General features: G+C 40.0%; 1 protein-coding gene across 3 annotated transcripts in view; it reads right to left on the minus strand.

The window, feature by feature from the left end:
* Nucleotides 1-9750: 9750 nt before the first annotated feature.
* lmf1 (lipase maturation factor 1) overlaps nucleotides 9751-22992 on the minus strand; it is a 523997-nt gene continuing 510755 nt past the window's right edge. For all 3 annotated transcript variants that reach the window (XM_072268434.1, XM_072268435.1, XM_072268436.1), the window contains one exon: nucleotides 9751-11315. In XM_072268434.1, coding sequence (XP_072124535.1) covers nucleotides 11141-11315 — 175 coding nt within the window. In that variant the 3' untranslated portion in view covers nucleotides 9751-11140. The remainder of the gene's footprint in view (nucleotides 11316-22992) is intronic.

A 22992-nucleotide genomic window follows, 5' to 3' on the forward strand; every position in this document is an offset into this window, starting at 1 on the left:
GTTCTTGTGCCTTAAATACAAAATAATCTACAGATGCTGGGATCAAAGCAACACTCACAGCACGCTGGAGGAACTCAGCAGGTCAGGCAGCATCAGTGGAAACGATGAGTCAACGTTTCGGGCCGGAACCCTTCGTCAGGACTGAAGAAAGAAGGAGGGGGAAGGATTTGAAGAATGCTTGTAGGTTCAGTTGAAAAACCAGTAATTTGAAAGACAAAGGGCTGGGGGAGGGGAAGCAGGGGCATCATAGGCAGGAAAACAATGGGTAGTAGAAGAAGGAGGCTTCTTCTACTATTCATCGTTTTCACTTCTTCTACTACTTCTTCCGGCCCGAAACGTCGACTCGTTTCCACTGATGCTGCCCGACCTGCTGAGTACCTCCAGTGTGCTGTGAGTGTTGCCTTGTGCCTTAAAGCTGCTCTTCCATGGGTTTTCCAGTTGCTTGTACCATCTTGAGTACACTCTGTCCAGTGTGTGATGTGCATACAGCTTTCACTGTGTTTTCAACATGTAAATCTAATCACCCCATGTGTGTGCTGCACCCACTCTGCATCAGAGAATCAAAGACGTTTATAGCACAGAATGAGGCAATCCAGCCCATTAAGTCCACACCATCCAAAAAGTATCACTATTTATGATAAAAACAACGGAAAGTGGAGGTCAGGCAATAGAAAGAAAATTCATTAATGTTTCAGGCTGGAGAAAGAAAACAAATTGGATGGTTTTAAGTTGCAGAGGAAGTGGAGCAGGGTTAATCTGATAATGAGAATATTTTTGAAAGCGTGGGGTCTTGATGATAAATTGATGAAGTCCTCTTGCTGGAAGATTAATGAAGACAGTTAGAAAAGAGAAAAAGAAAACAAAAAAGAACATGTAAATATTAGGAAACATAGATCAAAGCTGTATGAAATGCCCAGCAGACCAGGCGGAGTCAGTGAAGAGCAAAAAGTGAATTAATGTGGATAACCCACAGAAATGGCCATTTTTAAAAATATTTTTACCTTAAATTGTTAAATTCAGCACTGACTCTCAAATGCTACAAGTTGCCTAGACACAAACTGAAGCTCTGTTCCTCAAGCTTACTGTATATTGGTCACAATAGGAGGCTATAGACAGAGAGATAGAGTAGGAATGCGATGGATAATTCAAATACATAATTCAATATGTAGCTCAGGGTCACCTCTGCAGACTGAAATGATCATGCTTTGTAAAGCAGTCTCCAATATGCTCTCTGCCTGTAGGTTGGTAGTTTACAGCTCTTCAAGGGTTCATTCTGCTTCACTTTAAATACGATGATAGGTTCTGGCTCAGGCAGTGAACGACTTCTAAAGGAAAGGGTTTTCCTGAACTTCCCATATTTCTTCTCGAAAATATATTCTGTACCTTATGTAGTGCTCACTTTTTCTTTCTGGAGTGTGACAACCTAAAATGTATGCAGTGCTCTCATCATGGCTTCACTAATGGAAGAATTAACAGTTCTGGCATCATCTCTCTGCTACTATATTCCATGTTACTGCCAATTTAAGGCAAGTATTTTAATTGGCTTTTGTCTGGCCGTGTTGCAGTCTGTGAGAGTCAGTACTGAATTCAACAGTTTCAGGTAAAACTATTTCAAAACTAGTCAGTTCTGTAGGTTAAACATCACCTCAGTGTATTCTCTTTTCACCAACACTGTCTGGTCTTTCTTCCACAAAATACCTTTGTTTGAATTCCATTTGCCATCGATTGCAACTCACTGACATTTTCCTGCATTTTATTCCTTTCGTCAGCTACACCTTCAATTCTAGTATGATCAGAAAATGTATTCATTGTTACCTCATACAAAATTGAAATTCATTGAAACATTATTGGACCGAGCAATAAGTCCTTATGGGTCCTACTATATCATAGGTCCTGTGAAGATACTTGTAAAGAAATTCCCATTGACAATCACCTTTGCTTTCTCCCACTAATGTGCATTTAGTTCCTTTATCAATCTAGTAAGTGGGATACTGTCTTACTAAAGTAAAGTCAATGTATACTACAGTATACATCAGTTACGTTACCCTCTTGACGCTCCCTATTACCTCTTCAAACAATTCTGAATCAGACATAACCTGCCCTTAACAAATGCTGTTGTCTCACTAAACACTGATACCCCAGAACTTTTACCACATTTTCCCCCCAGTGATTACACCTGTACTAGTCAAAGCTGTACTTTTTCTTCTCTTTAGAACATTAGATACATCTTTCTTGGACTTTGCAATTTGTTTTCTTATAGATATTAAGAATGTAACTTAATATGCCCTCTATTTTTACTGCTTTCAATGGTACATCATCTTCTTCCTTAATGCCAATGTCAGTATTATCCCCTTCACTTAGAACTATATAGGTAGCTAACTTCACTTCCACACTAAGGAAGGAAGGAGGGAAGGAAGGAAGGAAGGAGGGAGGGAAGGAAGGAAGGGAAGGAGGGAAGGAAGGAAGGAAGGAGGGAAGGAAGGAAATGCAAGTAGCTAACATGGAGATAATGTGGCACACATATTACACAGCAAGAGCAACACAAAGGAAGTGGCACACACATCTGACAACAAGAACAGTTTACAGCTCCCATAGAAAGAGCTGTATGGAACACACATGGTAAGAACAGAGTTGGAAATGTAATTGATTTATTATCACATGTACTGATATAAAGTGAGAAACCTTTTATTTGTGTGCCTTCCAACCAGAACATTTCACACGTAAGTATTCATCCCATATATAAGGAAGTAAAAACAGAAAAACAGAATGCAGAATATATTTCTGATACCTCCCTCCCTTTACTTGATCTCTCTGTCTCCACTTCTGGAGACAAACTGTCAACCAACATCTTTTATAACCCTACCGATTCTGACTATATCTCGTCCCACCATTTCTCCTGTAAAAATTCCTTCGTCTCCACCGCATCTGTTGTCAGTATATGGCTTTCCTTTCTAGGACATCAGGGACATCCTCCTTCTTCAAAGAATGGGGTTTCCCTTCTTCCACTATGGTTGCTGTTCTCACCCACATCTCCTCTATTTCCCAAACATGCACACTCATCACATCTTCCCCCCACTTTAACAGTGATAGAGTTCATCTTGTCCTTACCTATCATTCCATGAGCCTCTGCAACTTCCACCATCTCCAAAGGGATACTACCACCAAACATATCGTTACCTTCCCATCTCTTTCTCCATTTTCTGCAGGGATTGCTCCCTCCATGATTCTGTTGTCCATTTCCTCCTCACTAATCTCCCTCCCTGCACTTATACCTGCATGCAGCCTAAGTGCTACACCTGCCCATTGTCCTCACCTCCAATCGGGGTCCCAAACAGGCCTTCCAGGTGAATCTGCTGGGGTTGTCTATTGTACCTGGTGCTCCCAATGCGGCCTCCTATATATTTGTGAGACTCATTGTTATTTGGGGGACCGCTTTGTTGAGTATCTCTGCTCAATCTGCCAAAAGCAGAACTTCCCACTGGCCAAACATTTTAATTCTGATTCCTATTCCAATTCCGACATGTCTGTCTCCTCTTGTGGCACAATGAGGCCATCCTCAGGGTGGAGGAGCAACATCATATATTCCGTCTGGGTAGCCTCCAACCTGATGGCATGAATATTGCTTTCTTCTTCCAGTTAAAAAATCTTACCTCACCCTCCTCTTCTATTTCCTACTCTGGCCTCTTACCTCTTCTCACTTGCCTATCATCTTCTCCTTCCCTTTCTTCTATGGTCCACTCTCCTCTCCAACCCTATATCTTGTCCACTCACCTATCACCTTCTAGCTATTCTCCTCCCCCTCCCCCCACCATTTTATTCTGAGATCTTCCCCTTTCCTTTCCAGACCCAAAGAAGGGTCTTGGTCCAAAATGTCGACTATTTATTCATTTCCAGAGATGCTGCCCAACTTGCTGAGTTCCTCCAGCATGTTGTGTGTGTTTGGATTTCCAGCATCTGCAGACCTTCTCATGTTGATACAGAATATAAAGTTAGTTAAAGAGAAAGTACAGAGCAGGTAGGCAAATAATGTGCAAAGACCACAATGAGGCACATGGATCACAGAAAAAACCACACACACACACACACACAGTGTGCATCATAAAAGGATGTAGATCACATTTTTTAAAAAAACATGAGAAATAAAAGCAGGAGTAGGGTATTTGGAAACTTAGTGCCTTCTTCATTATTCTTTACTTTATGGTGACCCTTCACCATATGACCTACATGATGCTCTGTGTGTGAAGTATCTTAATGTTGTCTGCTTTAACAGGATGCTCTTGTTGTGCAATGTGTATGCATAATACTCATTCTGCATGCATCGTGCTCTGACTATGGATTTTGCTCTTTGTGTATCCTATATATGTCTTCAAATCAATTTGCGCTGTACTTGCATATGATCTATATGCAGCTCTCTCTATGTATTGTACAGGCCACACACTGTCCATTTTGCATGCTGCTCTTTCTATCCATTCTATATGCTGCTCCTGCATCAGGGGACTGCAGAGAGGCTTCAGAGGGATACAGACTGGCAAAATGGATGGATAGAGACATGGCAGATAGAACAATGTGTTGAAAAGTAAAGGTCATCCAAATTGCTAGAAAAAAGAGAAAAGCAGAGTATTATTTTTAAACAGAGCATTTGACAGATAAGCAACACACATCAAAGTTGCTGGTGAACGCAGCAGGCCAGGCAGCATCTCTAGGAAGAGGTACAGTCGACGTTTCAGGCGAAGATGAAGGGTCTCGGCCTGAAATGTCAACTGTACCTCTTCCTACAGATGCTGCCTGGCCTGCTGCGTTCACCAGCAACTTTGATGTGTGTTGCTTGAATTTCCAGCATCTGCAGAATTCCTCGTGTTTGCGTTTGACAGATAATGGAGTTCAAGAGGAACTTGGGCAACTTTGTACACAGATTTCTGAAAGTAAATAAGCAGGTAAAACAAGCAAGTATAATGTGGCGTGTATGGCAAAAGAAATTGAGAAGAACTGAAATTTTGCTCCAAATATGGCAAAAATGGGTGACACTGCTACAGTGTGCAGTAAAGATTCACTAAATTGGATGGTATGTTTGTCAAATGAAGAGAGGTGAAACAAACAAGAACGTACTCTCTTGAGTTTAGAAAGAGAGGTAATCTTATAGAATTGTACAAAAATCTAATGTTTTTATAGGGTAGATGTGGGGACAATGCCTCAAAATAGAGGGCCAACTATTAAAAACTGAGATGAGAAGAAATTTCTTCACCCAAAAGGTTGTGAATCCCTGGTTGTTGAACTCTCTACCCAGAGGGATGTTGGCATGCATTTGCTGAGTATATGCAAGGCAGCCTTTTCAGGAAATCAGGTCAGATGTGATTAGTCTAAATGTCAGTGATTTTACTGAATGACAGAACTTTTGACACCCTTTCTTCTTCCCTTTTGCAGCAAAGTCACTGAAAACTGCAGACGGTATTAAAAAAATGTCACAATGCTTTAAAATACAATTGCTTACATCTTCAAATTTTTAATAGCTAATCATTTAATTGAACGGTTATAGTAAAAATAGATAAAGGTGTAACATTAACTAAATATTATTAAGTGTTGATTACTTGTTAATTACGAGTACATATGCTTAAAAGAGAATGAAAAACTAAGGGTTGTGAATATAATTTCATTTATATTCACTTTCGGCATTTTGGCTTCATTGGGAAGACAACAATTTAGCACTATGCCTAATTCTCACGACAATTAGGAACTGAGCTGCTACCTTGATTTGTTGCAATGCTTCTAGCAGATTCTCTTGATGAAGAGTCTTGGCCCAAAAACATCAATTCTTCATTTCCTTCCTTAGAACCTGCCTGACCTACTGAGTTCCTCCAGCATTTGGATTTCCAGCATCTGCAGAATCTTTTGTGTTTAAGATTCTGCCAGTGTTGTTGTGCGGAGCAATAGCATGAGACCTATCTAGGATGAAGGACTGTCAATATTCTTCTAAGTCAGAAGAGTGTGCGACTGGAGGGAAAACTCTAAGTACTGGTGTCCTACTTGGTGTTATGAGTCATGAGTTTGACAGTTACTGTCAGAGTAACCTGGGCATGTAACTGTAGTGCATTTTGTTGATGGTGTGCTTTACTGCCAATGTCGACCCTGTTTAGGTCTTATCGAAACGTATAAAATTCTAAAGGGATTGGACAGGCTAGATGCAGGGAGATTGTTCCCGATGTTGGAGAAACCCAGAACGAGGGGTCACAGTTTAAGGATAAAGGGGAAGCCTTTTAGAACTGAGATGAGGAAAAACTTCTTCACACAGAGAGTGGTGAATCTGTGGAATTCTGTGCCACAGGAAACAGTTGAGGCCAGTTCATTGGCTATATTTAAGAGGGAGTTTGATAAGGCCCTTGTGGCTAAAGGGATCAGGGGGTATGGGGAGAAGGCAGGTACAGGGTTCTGAGTTGGATGATCAGCCATGATCATACTGAATGGCGGTGCAGGCTTGAAGGGCTGAATGGCCTACTCCTGCACCTATTTTCTATGTTTCAACAGGGTGCCATTCAAGAGGGCTGCTTTATCCTTAATAACGTTAAGTATAAGAGTTGTTGACTCAGTACTCATCCAAGTGGAGATTATTCCAAAATGTTCCTTACTTGTGCCTTACAGAGCGAGAGCGAGAGAGAGAGAGAGAGAGAGAGAGAGAGAGAAGAACATGTGGTGGCAGTAGAAGGGTCACGCTGCAGTACATCTAACTTCTGACTAGTTCCAATAGCCATAATAATTAATGTGGCTGCTCAGTTGGGTTTCCAATCAATGATTACCTTCAGGACACTGATTGAGGGACTAGTGATGACAATGCCATTAATTGTCAAACATAGCTATTAAATCTTTCTTGCTAGAGATGGTCATTATCCGGCATTTCTGTGGGATGAATAATGCTTTCCACTTGTGAGCACTACTGCATCCAGGCACAGTCTGCTTCATTCACTGAGACGTTGTGAATAAAATTGTGCCTTATGCAATCATTAGTCAACATCCCTACATGTGGCTTTCTGAAAGAAGGAAAGACACCAATGAAGCAGCTGAAGAGCAATTGACAGGATACAATCATCTTCCTTTGTGTGGAGTGTACTGGAGGTCTGAAACTCCTGACTGAGAAGGTGGTAAAATAAATCCCAAATTCTACAGATGCTGGAAATCCAAAGCAATACACACAAAATGCTGGAGGAACTCAGGCACCCTCTAAAGAAACAGTCGATGTTTCAGGCCAAGACCCTCCTTCAAGATTGGAAAGGAAGGGGAAAGATGCAGGAATAAAAAGGTAGAGGGGAAGGAAAAGGAGAATAGTTAGAAGGTCATAGGTGAAGCCTGGTGGGAGGGAAAGGTAAAGGGCGGGAGAGGAAGGAAGCTGATAGAGGAGAGTGAACCATGGTAGAAAGGAAAAGAGGGGCACCAGGGGGAGGTGATAGGCAGGTAAGAAGAGGTAAGAGGCCAGAGTGGGGAATAGGAGAGGGAAAGAGGGGAGAATTCTTTTTATCAGAAGAAAAAAATCGATGCTCATGCCTCCATATTGGAGGCGACACAGACAGAATATGAGGTGTTTCTCTTCCATCCTGAGGGTGGCCTCCTCTTAGCACTAGAGGAGGCCATGGACCAACATTTCAGATTTGGAAAGAGAAATTGAAATAGTTGTCCACTGGGAACCTACACTTTTGGCAGATGGAGTGGAGGTGCTTGACAAAGTGGTCTCCCAATTTACAACAGTCTCACAATGGGAGCACCAGATACAACAGATGAACCCAACAGATCAACAGGTGAAGTGTTGCCTCATCTGGAGGGGCTGTTTGGGCCTGTGAATGGAGATGAGGGAGGAGGTGAATGGAGAGATGTGGCACTCTTGGCACTTGCAGAGAAAAGTGCCAGGAGGGAGATTAGTGGGGAGGGACAAACGGACATGGGAAGCACGGAGGGAGGAATTCCCAGAAAGCAAAGAAATGGTGGGGGTTATGTTTGATGGTAGGATTACTTTGGAAATGGTTGTGGAGGATGATGTGCTGGATGCGGAGGCTCATGGGGTGGTAGGTTAAGACAAGAGGACTCTATCCCTGTTAAAGTGGTGGGAAGATGGGGTATATATGGATGTCTGTGAAATGGAGTTGACGCAGGAGAGATCAGCAAGAACCGTGGTAAATGCTCATCACTTTTAACTGTATTTTAACTATATTTGCATACTTGAAGAGATGGGACCTGCAGAGTTATGGATCCAGTGTGTCAGAATGTGGATTAGTACAGATATGATAATCAAATGGCCTCCTTCTGACTTGCAAGTCCTATACTGAGTGGCAGATAGAAATTGGTGAAGGTGAGCAGCAGGCAAAAGCAATTACGTATTTATATAATGACCCAAACATCCTCAGGATATCCCAGAGCACTTTATAGCCTAAAAAGTATGCTTCAGTGATATTGTCCTAGACAAATACAAAACAGGAAATACAGGTAGGGAGACAATGGCACAGACAGTGGAATATGAATGGAGAGAGCATTATTGAAACAAAGACAGTTGTTGAAGCCATAAGCAGAATATCAGATAATTATGCCAATTTGTCACAATGTTTTAGTTATCTCTTGTCTATAGCAACTAAATTATAACCATAAGCAACTAGGTAAAACTGAAAGTAGGGCATTGAAATAGCAAATGAAATAATAGGTCAAATTATATAATTTTAATTCCACAACAATAGAGTAAAATGGGAACAAGTGAGTATCAATAACAACAGTATGACTTCAAACTGTGGTGAAGTTTTAAATGCAGGAAGCATTCTCTGATCTCAAATGAAGATACTACATACCAGCTTTCTGTGGCGGTGATCTAAACCGTACAACCACATATTCTCCACCAATTTATGTTTAATCATTTGAGAACTATTGAAAAGCATGATATCGGACAGATCCTCAGCACACAGTGACACTTGGTGGTTGTGTGCTTTGATTCCACACACAAAGCTGGCCATCAGGACAAAGGTGATGTTGGATGAGCTTCTCCTCCCCGTTGTCTAGGGACCTCTACATCATGATCCATTTCATCTCAGATCCCCAAAAGAAACAGAAAATGGCCCTACGACTAGCAGCAGAGAAATTGGGTATCAGCCACATCTGTGCCAAGTACAATACTAACTGCTGACCACTGCTTACCTCTCTTCAGGTGCACAAGTGACAGAAACCACATTATATAAGAGATGAGCTAAATGTGGACTGAGGATCAATGGAAATACTCTTGACGTTAGTACATCTGAAAACATAAAGGATCTGTAAGGGTCTGTATGCATCTTGGATACATAGACAATGTGAAGTTACCCACTAAAATACCAAAGTATATTCTCTCCGTTCCCAGAAAAGTATTTGACAGAAAAAGGCAGGAGTTGGGCAGGAAAGGTCAGTCAGGTATTCACAAGTAGTATGCAGAATAATTCCTTCCACTGCTGTCACTGTTCTACTTACTATCATTCTAAAATGGTTATGCTGTTTCAGCACCACATAAGAAAGGCATTCATCAATGGAATTGTGCTGACTCTTGGAACCATCCAATTAGTCCTGCACTCTAACCTTGCGTGATCAAAGTTCTGTACCCTGGCCACTTGGGGCAAAGAATCGTTAACTCAATTCTGTTAAGCACTTCCAAACCCACCCCTTGCTATCTCTTCTAAATCAAAATGCTATACCCGACGAAAATTGGAAAAAAAACATTACATGGGATGATAATTTCATTGCAAAAACAAAAGGAGGCAGGTGATAAATTCCTTTATTTAATTTTGAAAATACAAAATCCATTTCTGGTTATAGAGTTGATTGATCAGCAGTAACCACTTCAAGAGGAGTTGGGTCTTTAGCCTGCCCAGGAGCACATTCACAAAGCCACCACACAACCTTCAGGCAGTTCTTTGTCTATTTTCTTGCAGAAAGATGAATCAACATCATAAATCACTGATACGTAGAACAAATGCATTTAAAAGAAGAAGGTTCAAATTACAACAAAGTTTTGAATGGTTACGGCCTCCAGAATAAAATCACTGTTCAACTTCAATTCATTCTCTCACTTTTGTACTCTGAAGCCGTTATAGGATCAACCATTGTTTGATGAGATCAAGGATTAAATTGCTCAACAATCCACCTTAATGGCATAATTGATTAATTATGTCATTAAAGAAGTACATAAAACAGTAAGTGGGGTGTGTATGATGGTTCGTTGTTGGGTCAGAAGGGGTAGACGTGAGTGGGTTTGGGTGTGACTCGGTAGATGTTGGCAGATAGGGGTGTTAAGGGATGGGTAGGTGTGGGTATGGAGAGGTAGGCAGGAAATATAAATGTTAGGGATAGGTAGATGTGGGTGGGTTTGGTGTGGCCAGGTAGATATTGGGAGATAGGGATGGATACGGGTGATGGTAGGGTGGGTTTGAGTGTTAGGGAGCTGGATCCAACAGAACAAATGATAAAGGGAGTGAGCAAGGAACTGGAAGAATGATGCCTTCTGCCACTCCTTGGCTGTAGCCAAACATAACAGTGGGCAACACAGACAAAATGCTGGAGGATCTCAGCAGGCAAAGCAACATTTATGGAAAAGAGTAATCAGTCACGTTTCAGGCTAAGACCCCTCATCAGGCCAAACCGTAGCTGAACTTGATTCTGGACAAATCAATGGTCCAAGCCTTTTCTGAAGATTGACATAGGAGCTTTACAGGTTGAAATGATGAGCAGGAAACTGCACAGAAGAGAGGTGCACAGAGCAGTTAGTCTAGTTGTATGTTTTAGCCTCTTGATTTGTACCTGTCAAGTGAAGATGCATAGAAAGGAAACAAGAAATAGGTCTAAATTACAATTTCCTGAAATAACGAGTTAAAGAAAATTCCATTGAAATCTGGAAATATTGTAGATATTGGGGTATGAAGATTTGTTGGAGGTTCATCTGAAAACATCACAGATCTTAAAAATGACTCCCATTTTCAATTAAAATATATTCATTGTGTAGGGAACAATGTAATTCCAGTCATTTTGATTCTGTCAGATGGAAATTAGTCATTATGCTTCACGGAATGAAGTGATATGTTTGCATCCTGAGGTGGCATTGTGGTGTTCTTGCTGGAAGCCAATTGCCTTAATTCATAAAGGAATCATTGCTTCAGTTGTTGCCTTGAATGGGCCATTTCCGCTCCTTAAAATACCTCTTCAGCCCATTCACGTTGAGAGGTGGAAAGTATGCACCAATCCGTTTCCGAATCCACCACTTCCCCTCTGCAGCATGGCCGCCACCAGGTCTGCTGAACTTGTAGCGATAGTGCTCTCCCCTTATCCATCTGTTGACAGAAACAGATCGTGTCACAGAGGCTGGTTACCAAGCCAAAACAGCAAAAAAAAACAACAACCAGTCGTACCAGGTTACTCGGCTTTAGCAGGCTGAGTGGGAGATTGAAAAGAACTACTTGCTCCTTTCTCAACATTAAAATAACACGAGGATTGACGACAATTCTGCGCATTTTTGTGGTATTGTCAATGTATGGAATACAACATGCAATACACCTTCAGCAAGAATTCACAGAAAACAAGGTAATAATGATCAGATACCCTACCCCTCTGTGATTTAAGAATAAAGGATATCAGGGAGAGCTCTCATACAGATTGTTTGAGACAGTTCTAGTTAATGCTTCATGTTCACCAGAGAATACATATTGGGACTTGGTTAAATGCTTGGCCAAAAAGACCTTCTGGAGTTCTCCCTTAATATTCTACTGCAGAATCAGTCTGCTTTACAGGTTCCTTTCAACATTAACACTCTCACCTCATTTAGTACCATCAGCTAACTTGAACATATGATATATAGTGCTCTGATTCAAACTGTTTATATGCATTGTGAATATCTGAGGCCCAAACAGCTGAGAGGTTTCTGCTCCTTTCCACTCTTTGCTTTCTGTTCAATACCAATTTTTAATCCAATTTAAATCTAAAATTCTTAGATGTTAACTGTGTTGACATCTGGACATGATCTGGGTTTCAGATTTGTAGATCACTGGGATCTCATCTGGGAGAGGTATGGCCTGCACAAGAGCGACAGGTTACACCTAAACTCAAGAGAGATCAATATCTTTGTGGGCTAGAGCTGTTGGGGAGGATTTAAACTAAGTTGCCAGGGGGATTGGAAACAGAGTGATAGGTCAGATGATGTTAGATGCAATGTGTAGAGAATCTGTGATGAAGGCCTGGCAGTGGATAAGGCATAAATGAAATCAATTGGATGGTTTGAAATGTGTTTACTTAACTGTGAGAAGATTCAGGAACACAGGGAATTACTTAGAGCATGGATCAGTTTTTGAAGCTACAATGTTATAGCCATTGCAGAGAGCTGATTCACAAGGGCAGGAATGACTGTGGGATGTTCAGGATTTTAAATGTTTCAAAACAGAGGGAGGGAGGTAAAAGAGGTGGGTGAGTGGCATTAATAATCAGGGATAGTATCATAGCTACAGAAAGAGAAGACATCATGGAGGGATTATCTACTGATTCAGTATGGTTAGAAATCAGAAATTGAAAAGCAGTAATCTCTATATTGGGAGTAATACATAGCTGCCCAATTGCAACAGAGGAACAGATCGAGAGACAGATTTTGGAAAGGTACAAAAATAACAAGAGTTGTGGTCTTGGGTGATTTCAACTTTCCTAATATTATTGTCACTTCCTTAGTGCAAGAGGTTTAAGTAGGACAGAATTTGTTAGGTGTGTATAGACTAGACGAGAGGCGATACAAGATGTACTACTAGACAAAGAAACTAAGTTCAAAGTAATCTCATTAGCAAAGTACATATATGTCACCATATACATCCCTGAGTTTCATTTTCCTGCAGGCATACTCAACACATTTATAGAACAGCAACTATAACAGGATCAATGAAAGATCAACCAGAATGCAAAAGACAACAAATTGTGTAAATGCAAATATAAATAAATAGCAATAAATAACAAGAACATGAACTATCAAGATAAAGAGTCCTTAAAGTGAGATCATTGGTTGCAGGAACATCTCAATGGATGGGCAAGTGAGTGCAGTTAATCCCTTTGTTCAAGAGTCTGAAGGTTGTGGGGTAGTAACTGTTCTTGAACCTGGTGATATGAATCCTAAGATTCTTGTACCTTCAGTGTGAAAAGGGCATGGCCTGATTGGTGAGGATCTCTGATGATGGATGCTGCTTTCCCATGATAATTTATTATGTGGATGTACTTAATGGTTGGGAGGGTTTTACCGTGAGGTACTGAGCCAAATCTATTACCTTTTGTAGGATTTTCCATTCAAAGGCACTGGTGTTTCCATACTAGGCTGTAATGTAGCCAATTAATACAGGAAACCCCAATGTACTTGACACAAATGTGAAGAAGAGAAGAATGACTAGACTGAGGGTAGGACTGATCAGAGATAGTAGAGGAAATATGTGCCTGGAGTCGATGGAGGTAGGGGAGGTCCTTAATGAAGCAAACTTCCATATTCACCAGTGATGGAGATCTTGACGTTTGCGAGGACAGTGCAAAACAGAATGATGTGCTGGAACATGTTGACACTAAGAAAGAGGATGCACTGGAACTTTTTGAAAACATAATGATAGTTGCGTGCTGGGGCTGGGCAGGATATATCACAAGTTACTATGGGAAGTGAGGGAAGAAATGGCTGCAACTTTGGCAATGATTTTTGTGTCCTTACTGTCCACAGGAGTAGTACCAGATGACTGGAGTGTGGCAAATGTTATACCTTTGTTCAAGAAAGGGAGTAGGGATAACCCTGGGAATTATAGATCAGTAAACCTTAATTCAGTGGTGGGCAAATTATTGGAGGAGGTTCTTAGAGACATGATTTATGAGAATTTGATGAAGCATAGTCTGATTAGGGATAGTCAGCATAGCTTTATGAGGCACAGATCATGTGTCATGAGCCTGATTGAATTCAGTAGTTCCGTTTATTATTAGAGAATGTATACAATATACACCCTGAAATTCTTACCCTCCACAGACATCCTCGAAACAGAAGAAAAACCCCAAAGCCTCCTGCCCCATCCCATGCAAAAGCAGCATCAACCTTCCATCCTCAATTCTTTGAGGATGTGACAAAGCACCCAGATGAAGATCGTGCAGTGAATGTGATGTATATGGGTTTTAATAACGCATTTTTACAATGTTCCCCATGGAAGGCTCATTCAGAAAGTTAGGAGGTATGGGATCAAGGGTACAGAATTACTTCCCAATAGAAGGCAGAGGGTGATAATAGATGGAGAATATTCTGCCAGTGGTCAGTGACCAGTGGTATTTTGCAGGGATCTGTTATTGACTCCGGCATTGACAGGACGCAGAACTGGGCAGAGAAGTGTCAGATGGAGTTTAAGTTGGAAAAGCATTAAGTGATTTACTTTAGTGGGTTGAATTTGATGGCAGAATACAAAGTTAAAGGCAGGATTCTTTGCAGTGTGGAGGAAGAGGGATCTTGGGTCCAAGTCTATTGATCCCTCAAAGTTGATGCTCAAGTTGGAAGGGTGGAAAGGTGTGTGGTATGTTGGCCTTTATTTGTTGCAGGATTGAGTTCAAGAGACATGAGGTAATGTTGCAGCTCTATAAAACTATGGTCAGACCATGCTTGGAGAATTGTCTTCACTCTTGGATGCCTCATTACAGGAAGGATGTGGAAACTTTAAGTGCAGAGAAGATTTATCAGAATGTTACCTGGATTAGCGATGTCTTGTGAGGAAAGGTTGAGCTGGCTAGGGATTTTCTCTTTGGAGTGAAGGAAGGGGAAGGGGAGTGGTGGCTTGATAGAGGGGCATTTCTCCCAGGGTGGCAATGGCCAATATGAGAGAACATACAATACTTTTAAGCTGATTGGAGGAAATTACAGGTGGGATGTCAGAGGTAGGTTTTTTACACAGAAAGTACATGTGATGCACTGCCAGGGTGGTGATAGCAACAGATACACTAGGGACATTTAAGAGACTCTTACATAGACACATATATGGATGAAAGGAAAATGGAGGGCTATGTGGAAGGGAAGGGTTAGATTGATGATGGAGTAGTTCGATATAGGCCAGCACAATATTGTGGGTCGAAAAACCTGTACTATGCTGTACTGCTGTTCTATGTTATTATTTTATTATGTACTATCTCAATATACTGTTGTGATGAATTGATCTGTATGGAGGGTATGCAAGACAAATTTTTCACTGTACCTTAGTATATTGACAAAAAAACGAATTACCACCATCACCAACTGTTCTCCTACTTTTTTGATTAAAAGGTATATCCTTCAGTTATTCATTCTCACTGGACTCCTGATCCTTTAACATTTCTAAAAGGTATTTTGTGACTTCTTCATTGAAGATAGACACAAAGTATTTGTTTATTTACCTCCATACCTTGATCAGGACACCTCAATAAAATCCTAATCTGCACAGTCTCTCCTTGTAACTCAGTGCCCAAGTCCAGGTAACATCCTGGCAAATGTGTTCTGCACTTTTTCTAGTTCAGTAACATCTTTGCTTTAACAGGTAATAGAAACTGTACATATACTCCAAGCGCAGCCTCCCCAACATCTTGCGTAACTCCAACATAACTTCCCCCTGAATGATGAAAGTCTGCATGCCAAACACCTTCTTCATCACCCTGTCTGCTGTGATGCTGCTTTCAAGGAACTATGCACTTGCACACCTGGATGCTTCTGTTCTGTAACACCCCAGGGCCCTACCATTCACTGTACAAATCTTAATCTGGTTTGACCTCCCAAAATGCAATAGCTCACATTCATCTGCATTTAAAACCAAGTCCTCAGCCCACAAACTTTGCTGATCAAGTTATTTCAAACTTTCTACACTGTCCATGATAGCACGTAGTTTAGTATCATCTACTAACTAAATAATCATGCTTTGAACATTCATGCCTTGACCGTTCATACCTCTATAATTTACATTATATTTCTCACCTATGTTTTGTTTCTCATCAGATTACTCATATACAATTTTGCCTGTATATTAATCATTTTTTGACATACAGTGCAAAGTAAGCCCTTCCAGCCTCGCTGCCCAGCATTCCACCAATTTCATTCTAGCCTAATCATGGGACAATTTACAATGACCAGTTAACTTATCAAGCAATACGCTTTTGGACTGCGTGAGGAAACCCGAGCACCTGGAGGAAACACATGCGGTTACAGAGAGAACATGCAAACTCCTTATAGACAGTGGTGGGAATTAAACTCAGGTTGTTGGTACCAGAAAGTGTTGTGCTAACCACTGCATTACCGTGCCGTCCATTTCCTGGTGTTTTCTTGCCAAGTTGTAAAATATTCCTAATGCCAGGTCCTGTTGCTATTTCTGGCAATTTTATAAGTTTCCTCCTTTAATTTAATGTTATTTTAAATTTGTTTTGAAGCTCCTATGTGCAGCATTGACACCTGTGTAACGCATTGGCAGTCAAGATGCATAACAGAAGACAATGAGTATACCGGACATGTAAAGAATTAAAATGGTCAAATAGTGCAAACATAAAAAATAGTGGAGAAGTAATTATAAACAGAATAAGTTTAACATAAACATTCTTTAATAATTTGTAAAAATTTTTAAAAACTGCAAAATAAAAAAAAACACTGGATCTACTCGGCAGGTCAGATAGCATCTGATACTCTGATCTTCATTCACAGAAGAACTTGCTATGAATGTGCTTATGCATTCAAAACTACTAACACAAAGCTCAAGTCAAATCCATTGCTTGCAGCTATCACTGAATTTGGATATTATGTACTTTCAGCTTGATTATTAAGATGCTTGACTAGAAATGACTCCTGAGAATTCAGTTCACTTCAAATCTCAGGATGCAAACTTGTGCCAAGACAGAATCATAAGCAAAACCTCATGCTGGTCAGGAGTTGGAAATATTAATTATTTAGGAACATAAAAATGGAATTACTTTTCCTATTTTATGAAATAATTAGTTAACACTAAGTCAACACTTCTGGAAGGTCTTTCTGCCCTCTCCCAGTTCTAGATACACAGACCACATTCAGCCCAATCCTTTGCCAAGGTGGTTGGGAGTATGACCAGACATTCTTGTCTGTAAGTGCTGTAAATTCTATTTTTTCAACTAACAATAGGGACTCAATTATTTACAAATTTTGACAACTGAAAATATTAAAAGGTCTTACCTGACCTCTTCAGAATTTGAGTGCTTCTGAGAGGCTATTCTAGTAATCTCTGGCATTGCAGACTCTAAGAAGACCCTGATCATCTGTGGAAAATTCCTTCTCTCAGCAAGTCCTCAGCTTCCAGCTCTTTAGGTCAATCTTCCTAATTATTCCCTTTACTATAATCTGTTCATTCTCCTTCCCTCCTAGGAGTACTTGGGGCCAAAGAATGCAGAGGATTGGATTCACCTATTCAATTAGAGTTACACGCTTCATTCCATCCATGACCTTATGATCTTTAAAAGCATTCTGCATCAAAAATTCATCATTTTTGAAATGTTCAAATTGCATGCTCATCTTACTACTACCCACAACACTTTAAATATTCTCTAGTGAACATTTTTTCTAATTTTCCATTATCACTTAAATTATGTTTAACACAAGTGCTGTCAACTTGTACGGTATAATTTCTACATTAATGTATTGGCTTATGAGAATCAGCTCCTCCATGTGCTAACAATATCTGGGCTCAAGGGGCTAAGGATGTCAACAAATTGTCCTCCAGTCCCAATTCTCAAATGCCAATCTACAAAAGGATAAAGGAGAAGGGCCTTTTGCTTGCTAAGTGGGAGAGTAGAGAACTGGTCACATACCTGACCCCAGAGAGCTCTTTGGGACTTCATTCAATATTTGTCACCATCATAGAAAAAGAAACTGATACTTATATGCAACCTTTAAAGTGCAGAAGATTCTCAAGGGATATTTACTGGTATTACCAATCACAATGTGAGACTGAACCATATCAGGAGATAATGGTACAGGTGACAAAAGATTGGAGTGAAGTTAATCTATCAGCAAGTAGGTCTTTAGGGTGTAGGAGAGAAGTGGAACACCCAGAGGGTGAACCTATGTTATCACAGGGAGAATGTGCAATCTCCACACGGACATGGGTTATAATCTAACCTAAATCACTGAAAATAAGAGGCATTTGCTCTCCTTGTTGTGCCCTTGTACTACTTTTACACAGAAAAGTGGAAGCAGAGGCATGGAATCATCTTAGGGCACAAGTATTGGTAATGGTTTATTATTGTTGCATGTACCAAAATACAGTGAAAACCTCATATTGCATACTCTGCGTACAGATCAACTCATTTTGCAGTGCACTGAGCTAGGATAAGGTAAAATAATAACAATGCAGAACATGACCCATGGAATGCATGGGTTTCTTCCGGGTGCTCCAGTTTCAATCACAGTCCAAAGGCGTAGGTTAATTCGCTGTTGTAAATTGTCCCATGATTAGGCTAGGGTTAAGTTGGCAAATACTAGCCAGTGCGACCCAAAAGGCTGTAATGGCCTATTCCATGCTGTATCTCTAAATAAATGAATGAATAAATAAATAGTGTAAAAGCTACCAAAAAAAAAGAGCAGCGCAGGTAAATGATAAGGAGCAAGCTCATTGTGAGGTAAATCGTGAGGTCATAAACACGAGATTCTGCAGATGCTGGAAATCCAGAGCAACACACTCAAAATGCTAGAGGAACTCAGCAGGTCAGGAAGCATCCATGGAAATATATTAACTGTTGACATTTTGGGCCGAGACCCTTCATCAGAATTGGAAAGGAAGGGGGAAGAAGCCAGAATAAGAAGGTTGGGAGAGGGGAAGGAGTACAGCTAGAAGGTGATAGATGAAGCTAGGTGGATGGGGGAGGAAGTAAGAAGCAGGGAGGTAATAGGTGGCAAAAGTAAAGAGCTGGAGAAGAAAGAATCTGATAAGAGAGGAGAGTGGAAGAAAGGGAAGGAGGAGAGGCACCAACAGAAGGTGAAAGGTAGGTGAGGAGAAGAGGAGAGGCGAGAGGCAAGCCAGAGTAGGGAACGGAAGAAGACGGAAAGGGGAGGGGGGAAATTACCAGAAATTTTTCAGTGTTGTAAGTTTACTTGTGTTCATATAAATAACATGATAAAAAACTGAACCTTTGAATCTTTTCTTTAAAGAGTTTTTTTTAAGATTTTGAAAGTCAGCAATATTCAGTACTTATGATGGTGAAACCAGAAATGAAGTAACAACTTATTAAGTGAATTCTATGTACACATTGATGACATGGGCAAAGGCAGGTTAATCTTTCCTATGCTTTAGAAAATTTTGACAATACATCTGGTGCCTTGGCTTCATTAAAACTGTGGGCTTTTATCTAATGCTCAGAATTCCTATTATTGATATTCTCATTCTGAGCAATTTCCATTTATATCCACCAGGAATGACTGGAACGGGGAGAGAACTGACTGCCCAGTAACAGTGGCGTCAAAAGGGTGGACAGGGAAGGTAACATAGAAAACTGGAGAGGGATAACTTCTCAATTTTGTTGAAAACACAGTGCACCGTAATTTGTGGAAATCTTCAATGGCTTCACTATTCCACCCCCTGATGCTTAGGATGAAAAAACAAAATGCTAGAAGCATTCAGCATGTCAGGCAGAATCTTTGGAAAGAGAAATAGTGTTACATTTTAAGGCCTTATATTCTTCATTCTAAGTTCTGCTGAAAGACCCCAAACCAGAAATATCATCTTTTTCACATTCCATAGATGCTGCCTTACCCAGTAAGTAACTTAAGTTTCTGCTTTTATTTAAAATTTCCAGCATCCGTAGCTTTTTTTTAAATGATGACTAGAACTCAGAAGAACAAGAAATAAAGTCTGACATATTTTTCGTAATGTCTATAAGCAATAAAGAGATAAACATATCTTGGAAATGGCAGATGAAGTGCCAGAGGACTGAAATATGGAAATCATGACACACACGATGAACAAGGTTTGTAAGGGCTCATCAGACAACAACAGTGTAGTCAGCTTAACCTCAGATATGGGGAAACTGTTCAAAACAATGATCAAGGAAAACATTGACAGACAATTGCAGAAGTTTGAGTTGGGGAATGAAACCATGCACAGACTTGTTAAACACAAATCATACTTGACTTACAAGATTAATGTTTTTTATTGAATTAACAGAAGGTTGAAGAAGGGGATATGAAAAATATTGTCTACATGGATTTTAGAAGGCATTTGACATGGTCCTGCATTAAAGGCTAGTTAGTCAAGAAATAAAAGGTTCTACATAACATGAATAAAAACCCTTAATACAGAATACAGACAGCTGTGTTAAACAATTTGCTTTTCAGACTACAGTAAGAGTCAAAGTCAAAGTCCAGTTTACTGTCATATGCACAAATACATTCAAAGGATTTAAAGTATTACAACCCTGAGATTCGTCTTCTCCACAGACAGCCATGAAACAAAAAAAAATCATGGAAACTGTTCAAAGAAAACTATCAACCCCTCCCCCCACACAAAAACACAAATCACATGTGTGTACAGGTGCAATGAAAATCATACTTGCAACAGCATCTCCAGTACAGAACATCAAATAAGCAGCAGTCACAAGAAAAACATAATTTACACATAAATTGTCATACAATTTTTACAAGAACAACAACTTTATAAGGGACAGTGCAAAGGACCACATTTATCCTTTGGGTATGGGTGTGAAAAGTAATAAAATTTGTAATTGACACTAAACTTTGAGTTGTGATAAACGAGTCTCCTATTTCTGCATACTGATTGTAGGCTGAGTATCATCACCAACAGTGATTACAGAATAGAGATACAGTGTTATTTGGGTAAGGCTAATATATCTAAACAAAGAGAACAGCATTATATAACGGGATGTCCAAAGCTATGCTATTAGCAATACATAACACAAAGTATAGTCTGCTTCATCTGCCACATGAACCCATTTGGTCTCAACCTACCAGAGATATTCTTTCTTTTTCCACCTCCCTCCCCCACTTCTCTGTTACTGAAAGCTAATATGTTTTCTCTCTTTCCCAGTTGTGATGCAAGGTCTCAGATATAAAATATATTCCTCTCATACTGTATATTTCTCTTTCCACAGATGTTGTCTAATCTGTTGTGTTTTATATTTAAGATTTCTAACATCTGTGCTTTTTTTTATTTTTCATTTACTGTGAAAAGACCTTAGCTGGAAAAGACTAGAACTCTTCTCTCCAGCCACTCATGGCAGAATGAAATTTGTCCAATACATCAACAGGCAGAAAGAGTCAGTAATTAGCCTTCTATTGTCATAGCTACAACATTGAAGTAAAAATTGAATTTATTGCCTATTATTTAATTCCTGTGTCAGGTATGATTAATTTAAAAATAATTTCTGTTCCAAGCCACTGGGGTATATTATGTCATGATTCCTGATAAAGTTGCAACAAATTGGTATTCCATATTAACTACTGAATTTTATTTTGATTTAGGAAATAAATATGTGGATTTGTTAGAAATATGGCATTATTCCAACTCTGAAATTTCATGGCTACTTTTATCCAAGTTTTGAAGGCAACTTACTTGTTATGATCCTGCATAAAATGAAAGGTCATCTTCACAACAATCTTCACCCTTCCACTCTTCCAGAAAAGAAAGACAAAAGTACAGCTTCACCAGGAGATGTTGGGGTAAAAAGAGCTAAAGTGAAGTTGAATGGATCAGGCTTATATTTCTTCAAGTTTAGAAGGTTAAGAGCATCCACCTAATGTGATTAAAAAACAGGGTAACACAGACAGAGACAAACTACTTTCTCTGAATGCAGAAGTCCAGTATATAGGAGCATAATTGTAAAATTCAAGCTGTCAAAGTCAGCAAAGATTTGAAGAAACAGTTCAGCCAATTCTGAACTGAGTTTGAGAGGTTTTTTGTTAAACCAGAATACAAACAGATGTGAAACCAAGATAAGCGTGATTCTAAACACTGATTCTTCCTTACTTAGCTGAAGTTCCAGCTTGGATCGTAGTAATGACAGTTTGGATAGAGTTAACATTGTTTCGGAGCTGCACTCAGTATTAAATTTCACTAGCCAGGCTCACAAATTAGGAATGAGCTTTCAGATTCTTTTGCACAATTCGGGTATAGATACCAAGGCTGGCTTTATTGTTTATCCCCTATGCTACAAGAGGTGGTGGCAACTGGTCTTGATACGCTTTTACCTAGATACTCCAGAGGATGGTTGAAACTCTATACACTGGTATGGGGGCTGTATTCTGACTAAGTAAGTAAAATGAAAAAGACATGGAAAACCTCTCTGGGTTTTACAACAGCCTGGCACTTCTCAACTGGATTTACTGAATACCATTCACTTATATTTTCAAAGCAGCAAATTCAGATTCCAGGACCTAAACTGCTTCTGAAAGATTTGAGCACTTATGACGAAAGAATTTAGATCTGTAATCTCTGAATTTTACAAGAAGGGTGATTTTGTTGAAATGTTCACAATCCTGAGGGGGCACAACACAGTGGATGTCAAGCAACAAACAACTTTCTGGAAGAACTCAGTGGATCAAGCAGCATCGGTGGGTGGTTAGGAACTGTTGATAGTTGGACTTGAAGGGTTTTGACCCAAAACATCAACAATTCCTTTCATGATGCTGAACTCGCCAAGTTCACCCAGCATGTTGTTTCTTGCTCCAGATTCCAGCAATTGCTGTCACTTGTGTCTTCAGGGTAGATGCTGAGATATTTCTATTCATGGGAGAGTCTTGAATGAGGGGACAGTGTTGCAAGATTAGAAAGTACTTATTTAAAATTGATGTGCATGGGAATTCTGGATTTCTCTACCCTGGAGTTTGAGGAAAAGTGCTCATTTGGGGTATTAATAGAGGATGTGTATGTATTTCGAAAGAAGGGGAAATTGTGGGCTCTGAGAAACTGGCTGAGAAGAGGGGGGCAGATCAGACATATTGAATGGTGGGGGCAGGCTTGAGGGTCTGAGTGGCCT

This window comes from Mobula birostris, chromosome 9 (genome assembly GCF_030028105.1).
Source record: "Mobula birostris isolate sMobBir1 chromosome 9, sMobBir1.hap1, whole genome shotgun sequence".
In the NCBI taxonomy this organism is placed as follows: Eukaryota; Metazoa; Chordata; class Chondrichthyes; order Myliobatiformes; family Myliobatidae; genus Mobula; species Mobula birostris.